The following is a 7939-nucleotide window of genomic DNA, read 5'->3' as shown; positions in this document are numbered from 1 at the left end:
TACAGAATTTTCCCCCTTTTACTTATACTTCTTCAATCCTTGGCACAGACTCAGCGTTATCCAGTGGTAAAGTACTACATCCATTGCAGGCTACTTGAAGGAAGATAGGCTACTTGCTCTTTCCCCTCTGACCACCTACAACTACAGTTTAATCAAGTATACTTTTTAAAAATGTTATTTTATATCCAAATTTCTTAACCATAATCCATCCTCCATCTGCACACATACTATATGTTGAAGCATGTTAATACTGATAAGTATTACAGGATAACATTTACTAATATAAAAAAAGGCAAGTAGCCATAACTGAATATAAACACCAAATTAGGCAAACGTTATTTTGAGTGAGATCATTATTTTTAAATTCCAAGATGTTTACTGTAAACTGATTTATAAAAACTAATTATGAAACACAAAGACAATAGAAATATAAGTTATTTATTAATCAATCCACTTACAAAGCAGGTGGCTTAATGCAAGCTTATTGACATCTTCACATATGATCCATGGGAATATGTCTTCCACATACAGACAGTGATATTACTGACTGGATGCATTTGCAATCTGGGGCATGTTAAGCATATTTAAACAAATAAAATTAGGCTATCCTGTATATGAAAGTATCTTGATAATATGCATCCTGAAGTGGATTAAAATTTCCTCCAAAGGAGAAATGTTAGTATGTTAACTTAACTTTATATTCTATATTATGCAGTAAATCTTAACTATAGAAATTAAAAAATTTAAATCAGTGATCGACTCTTGGTAATGTATGAAGTGGGAGTATATAACCATAGCAACAGTAGGTTGACAGTATAATTTGTGCCTCACAGTATCTGCAGATTTACTATTTTCAAGTTTAAAGAGAAATAAAACAAGAGACATGTAGATTCAGCTGACTTTATTTATCTTTAAACTAATAAAAATCCCTTAAAAGTGATCCTGGGACCTTTAGAAGTTCTATGAATGCATAGATACCTGCCAATGACTGAAATTCTAAATCTTGACTGAATGTGTTTACAAAATTGATGTAAGCAGATATCTTAACTATTCGTGCTTGGCAGAAGACTGAACAAAATTCTACATGTCTTTTTCAATTTCCCTAAAATTTTGTTAAATCTGCAAGTATGTACAATCCAGCTAATTGAAATTAATATTTAGTGTTTATCAGAGCTGTTTCACAGCAGCAAAAATTGAATCAGGGAAATAAAAGTTCTAAATGATGTAGGAAAAAGATAAATACAATCAGAACAGCAGTCTAAATGTATGATATCAATATTTAACTCTATCTGCACTGTGCTGAAAGGATGAGGATACACCAAGAAAATTTATATTGATCACTCTGGTGATGTGAATACCACCTGCATCTGATTGAATATGGGTTGTATTCTGTTCCCAGTATTAAGGATGGTACTTAACTCAGAACTCCATATTGTAAATATACAGCAGCCATTTTGTCCTAATTAAGGAATGTCTTAATACACAATATTATCATTTTTCTAGAGGATCTTTATACATTAAACTAAAGTACATGATTGATTAAATTAAAGGTTAGTAATGGATAAAAAAATTCATAATTCTCAAGGCTTGGAACTATGTAAAAAAAACAAAAAGACCACAAAATTCTACTTACTAAAGCAGCTAATCTTGCCTGCAAGTTTAGGGTCACAAGCCCATAATATGTGCAAAGAAATGCAATACAAGGAACCATGCAAAAATACAGTAAAATGATACAGGAAAAATGTCAAATCTAGAAAAAAAAGCTTTTATAAATACATCAAAATCAACTGTATACATAAACTGTAAGTCTAGCATTAGTTGTACCATATAGCAGAGCCAGCACTCTAAGTTCAATGCTTTCAAATCTGCGCAGGTAAGTCATGCCATCTTTGGTTGACTGCAGTACCAGGAAGGATGGGAATGAGAGGGAGGGCAAGAGTTCTGAAACATGGTGTCAACTTTCACTTGGCAGCTGGGCCTCAATGTCCACTCTGCATATGGGGCACTTCTTATTGGTAATCAACCATTGGTCAACACACACTTGGTGGAAAAGGTGCATACATGGAAGGCGTCTATTATTGGCAAGAAAACAAAAAGTAAAAATTAATTTTATAACAACTGCATGTGACATTTATTATTAAACAAATTATACATATAATAATTCAGTAGTGTTCTGAAGTTACTAGGAATCTTTCCCTTTTATAAAAAACAAAAACCAACCTTTCTAAGGAGACTTACATGTCTATTAAATTAGCACTCTGGGCAATATATAAATGTCCAAGACAATTAATCATCACAGCTATGGAACCAAATTATATAAAATCTGAAGAATTGTAAAAGCAAGAATTACATTGGCAATTATTCCAGTTTTGTTTTTGTCCATGAGTTGTCAATACACAGGAGCTGGCAGTATGTTCTCTTATATAATACTGCAAACATATCTTTTACTTTTTACTTTGTTTTATTTTTTTGGAGAGTCTCATTCTATCGCCATGGCTAGAGAGCAGTGGCGTCATCATAGCTCGATGCAACCTCAAACTCCTGGACTCAAGTGATCCTCCTGCCTCAGCCTCATGAGTAGCTGGAATTATAGGCATGCACAACCATGCCCAGCTAATTTTTTCTATTTTTAGTAAAGAGGGGGTCTTGTTCTTGGTCAGGCTGGTCTTGAATTCCTGAGCTCAAGCAATCCTCCCACCTCAGCCTCCCAGAGTCCGAGGATTACAGGCGTGAGCCACCACACCCACCCAAACATATCTTTTAAATATCAAATCATCACTGTATTTATAACACCCTTTTAAAAAATATATTAATCTCAAATATACATTATCTCATTTAATTCTCTCTCAAGAACATTAGAACTCATGTGGCAAATATATAGTAGCCATGTTGTACCAATTAAGGAATGACTTAACATGCAATGTTACAATTTCTTATGCAGACCTTTATACATTAAATTTAAGTATATGATTAAAGGTCAATAATACTGTTTTCATGGGATAATCCTATACAGACTTAATACTGTGCTACTGTTTTATAGGTAGGTTATAAGGAGATGTTTACTTTAGTATGTTTATATCTTACAAAGTTATCAATTAGAAATTGAAAAATAAAGCTTCTAGGCAAGACATGGCAACATTAAATCTAAGTGTAACAGGGATAAAAGTTACTGACTCAAGTGAACATTTCTACTTTACTTCTATCCACTGTTAAAAGACTTTTTATACACTTTTAGACTTCTTAATATTTTGCAAAAATAATAGCAAAAACAGGTGCTCCAACTGTCCTTTAATATCTGTCAATACTATAACAGAAATTAACTTTCTTATTTATACACATTCAGTGGGAATATAGTATGCAAATAACCTTAAAATTTTTTTTCTCTCTCTGCCAATTGAAGAGGTATGACAAAGTTATCCTTATAAATTAGGTCAACAATATTACCACATAGTTGTTATATATGTTTTAGAACCTGTATCTTATGGTATATTGTGTTACATTTTTTAAAAACCAGAGAATAGGAACAAAACAATTACTTAAGAGATTATACAAAGAAAATGCCCCAAATTAATATAGAGTTAGCATACTAACATTTTCTAAATCACAAAGGTGTAAGAAGGGAATAATACTACAAATTGAAAGGAAGTTTAAGGGCAAAATCAATTTATAAAAGATGCTGTAAAACAAACTGCAGAGAGCTAATCTGGACTCCCTTTAAACTTTGAAGAACACATTACGATACCTGTCTAGTTTCCCCAAACCCCTCTCAAGTTATTTCTGTAAGATTTACAGAAGACAATTTGACCACAAAATTTCCCTGGCCAATCCTTGGTATGGCCCCAAAATAGGCAGTATAGATTTTCTGTTCCCACCCTTTGTTGGTAGTACAGTGACTTTAACTTATTTATTCGTTTTTTTTTTTTGAGACAGAGTCTCGCTTTGTTGCCCAGGCTAGAGTGAGTGCCGTGGCGTCAGCCTACCTCACAGCAGCCTCAAACTCCTGGGCTCAAGCAATCCTGCTGCCTCAGCCTCCCGAGTAGCTGGGACTACAGGCATGCGCCACCATGCCCAGCTAATTTTTTCTCTATATATATTAGTTAGCCAATTAATTTCTTTCTATGTATAGTAGAGACGAGGTCTCACTCTTGCTCAGGCTGGTTTCGAACTCCTGACCTCCAGCAATCCGCCGGCCTCGGCCTCCCAGAGTGCTAGGATTACAGGCGTGAGCCATCGCGCCCGGCCAACTTATTTATTCTTTCAAGCATTATATGAAGCCAGTTCTACATGTTAGAGATTGGTAAAAAGGTATGTCAAGAGTAATCTTTAGGGCCGGGCGCTGTGGCTCACGCCTGTAATCCTAGCTCTTGGGAGGCCGAGGCGGGCGGATTGCTCAAGGTCAGGAGTTCAAAACCAGCCTGAGCAAGAGCGAGACCCCGTTTCTACTATAAATAGAAAGAAATTAATTGGCCAACTGATATATATATAAAAAATTAGCCGGGCATGGTGGCGCATGCCTGTAGTCCCAGCTACCTGGGAGGCTGAGGCAGAAGGATCACTCGAGCCCAGGAGTTTGAGGTTGCTGTGAGCTAGGCTGACGCCACGGCACTCACTCTAGCCTGGGCAACAAAGTGAGACTCTGTCTCAAAAAAAAAAAAAAGAGTAATCTTTATTTGGTTTCTAGTTTACTTTCAAATAAATTTCCTTGTACAATTTTGAAAATAGAGTTTAGATAATTAATATCTAGTTACCTCACATCTTCACCTTCCTCTAAAATAGACAAACAGATAGTACATTTTTCCTCTGTGTCTTCCTCAGTCCCTTCTTCCCCATCTTGTTTGCAGTGCAGTTTCCTCTGTGAGAACCAATCAGTTGTTACCTTATTAGTAGAGATGACATTATTGAACAACTGAGTAAAGTCTGCATTTATTTGAAAAACAAAACAAAACAAAACCACATATCCACCCACACTTATTTCCCAGGTCAGACTGTCATGAATTAATGCATGAATTAAGTGACTATCATCAAGTATTCTTTTTAAGACCCTTTAATAATGAGCATCAAAAGCAAAATCAAATTTAACAGAAATTCATTAGTTTGAAATCTATTAATTTTAATCCACAATAATGATACAAAATATAAATTATATTTTTATCTTGAGGATAAACAAATTTTATTTTACTAATGAATACTTTAAGTAACATTCATATAAATTAAAGTTAATTATAATATTTACCTTGGACAGTTAAAAAAACTTAAGTGGTAATATCTTATTATTACTCTCAGAAAACAGATGAAAAATACAAAGAACAGTAATTTTAACAATTTATTATTTTCTGTATAGCATAGACATTGTTTATTGTTGTTATAAGAAATTATTTAACCTGTCTACTCCATAACTTCCAGATATTGTATAATACTACAAAAGGAATTGAGGGTTGAATATAAAAAATATACATCAGTAAAATGTTCATCAAAATAAGAGAATAGTTAAAAAAATTATGGTACTGACACATGATAGGATTCTGTATAAGCTATTAAAAACAATATGGGTAATGTGTGGGTGCTGATATAGAATGAAATGGCAATGTGCAAATCATGTACATCTCATCCCCTTTAAGTTACTTTTAAAAGTAGAAGAAAAAAATATTATACATATGCACATTAGAAAATGCACAAAAATATCTCAAAAATACTTAAGAAATTTTTAACTGTGATTTCACTTCTGAGAAGGAAGGCTAAGATCTGTAGGGGAAGAAACACTAGTATATGTTTTTCTACTTTCAAATTTTTTTAAACAGTAGGTATATATTCCTTTAAATTTAATAATTTAGTTGCTAGATCCCACAAATCCAAAGAAGGTCCATAATCATTTTAATAAAAATGTTATGCATTTCAATAATATTCTAGAAGTTTGATAGACTAAATTCTTACCTTTTTGTATTTATGTGGATATGTACATCTTTCAATTGTCCCCTGGGACGCTCCACGATTGACATTTCCTAATCTTTCTTCCAAATGAATCAGTTCCTGAAAGTGAATAACAACTAGCATTAAAAGCAAGGATAGTTAATCCTTGAACAGTATTGTCAATATTGTAAAAGCAATAATCTTCCATACACATAAACCTGCAATATAAATATACTGTTCAAAAAACCTTATTCATGACAAAATAAATGGTTGTTTATATAAATTTTCTTATACACAGTATGGCAAATGGTTGTTTATAATCTTTTTTCTCAATCAACTGAAGTGCTACAGCAAAGGTATCTTTATAAGTTATGGCAAAAATATTACCATGTGGTAGTATAGAGTCAGTAAGTATAAGAAACAAATCAAACAGTAATAGTTCTAAGTCACACTGTTTCCAACTTCCAAATTGACATAAAGAAACACAACACTTTAAATTATATTTAAATGATTTGTTCTTCCTGAAAATTCAAACAAGATGTTCAGCTACAAAGTGAATTACATGTTTCCCTTTCTTCAGGAGTATTTCTCTGAAAATTAAGCTTAGTCAAAAGCATTAAGGTTCGCCCCATATTTGATGGTATATTACCTAATATTTATTTTGATATAATAAATTTTATATTCTCCTATATTAGATATTTTCATTTACTCTTCTTTAAATATGTAAGTAACTTTTGACTCTAAGATTAATATTGCTTGTAAATCTTTCTGTAACTCCCCAAAGCAACATCAGAAAACCAAACACTTTACTACCTTCTGATTCCCAGCCATCGTAGCAGTCCTACACAACTGTGAATGCTAATGGCAAACATATACGCTCTCTGCATTAAAAATACTGTGGCAAATATCTTCATTTACTTTATTACATACTTCGAAATTGCCCCTGAAAGGACCTCTGAATGATGTTCCATCCAATCCTGATGAAATGTAACGGATGTGAGGATAACCTGCCATATCAGGAACCTATTTTAATAGAAGAAAACAGGCTAAATCAATTAAGAATAGACTTGTGGTTTACTATTAACACTGAATAATTCAAGACCCTAAATGTTTTCCATTCAACTACTCATAAACTGCAACTTAAATCAGTACACATAACTTCAATGAAGCATCCTGTAACAGGGTTAGGTTCCTCTTAAATTATAATCCCTTAGTGGGGGCGAGGGGATGGTTGAAATCATGCCTAACAGGTACAATGTACACTATTATCTGGGCGATGTGCCCACTTTACAACTTTGACTCAAGCAGTACAAAAGCAATCCACGTAACCAAAATATTTATAACCCCATAATATTCTGGAAAAAAAATCATTTACAAAGTAACTTTTTTTGGCCTCTATTACTTTTTTGAGGTGGAGTCTTGCTCTGTTGCCCAGGCTAGAGTACCATGGAATCAGCCTGGCTCACAGAAGCCTCAAACTCCTGAGCTCAAGCAATCCTCCTGCCTCAGCCTCCTGAGTAATTAGGACTACTAGTGTGCCCCACCATCCCCAGCTATTTTTTTTTTCTATTTTTAGTTGCCCAGCTAATTTTTTCTATTTTTAGTGGAGACAGTGTCTTGCTCTCAGTGAGGCTGGTCTCAAATTCCTGAGCTCAAGCCATCCTCCTGCGTTGGTCTCCCAGAGTGCTAGGATTGCAGGCGTGAGCCACCATACCCAGCCTAAAATAACTCTTAAAATACCCAAACTTAAGCTTGATGCTCTTAGTAGCACAACTTGAAAAGACAAAAATTTTCATAATATCTTGTCAATATCCGAGCTTTACTTAAAACAGTATTAACAAATAAAAATGTGCATTAATTTTCCAAAAACATTAATTTCAGGATAAAAGTTTTTTACTTCCCTTCTCTAGCTTCCTAACAATCAAACTACCCTACACCTTTTATTCCTTGGTTCTGTTAGTGAAAATTTTAACATTTTCTAACTTTTTATTAGGATAGTCAATTCTCATTATTTATGGATTCTATATTTGTG

At 33.7% G+C, this 7939-nt stretch overlaps 1 protein-coding gene across 6 annotated transcripts in view; it reads right to left on the bottom strand.

Moving 5' to 3' along the window:
* Nucleotides 1–417: 417 nt before the first annotated feature.
* Nucleotides 418–7939, bottom strand: part of RNF111 (ring finger protein 111) — a 94393-nt gene continuing 86871 nt past the window's right edge. For 4 of the 6 annotated variants that reach the window (XM_012783016.3, XM_012783022.3, XM_076004426.1 and 1 more), the window contains 4 exons: nucleotides 6838–6930; nucleotides 5932–6027; nucleotides 4749–4876; nucleotides 418–2072 (listed from right to left, as the gene is read on the bottom strand). In XM_012783016.3, coding sequence (XP_012638470.1) covers nucleotides 1955–2072; nucleotides 4749–4876; nucleotides 5932–6027; nucleotides 6838–6930 — 435 coding nt within the window. In that variant the 3' untranslated portion in view covers nucleotides 418–1954. The remainder of the gene's footprint in view (nucleotides 2073–4748; nucleotides 4877–5931; nucleotides 6028–6837; nucleotides 6931–7939) is intronic. The other 2 variants (XM_012783021.3, XM_012783023.3) reach the window with 1 other exon arrangement.

This window comes from Microcebus murinus, chromosome 6, assembly GCF_040939455.1.
Source record: "Microcebus murinus isolate Inina chromosome 6, M.murinus_Inina_mat1.0, whole genome shotgun sequence".
Lineage (NCBI taxonomy): Eukaryota > Metazoa > Chordata > Mammalia > Primates > Cheirogaleidae > Microcebus > Microcebus murinus.
The sequence above is the reverse complement of the archived record's forward strand: the minus strand, read 5'-3'. Positions and strand labels throughout refer to the sequence as shown.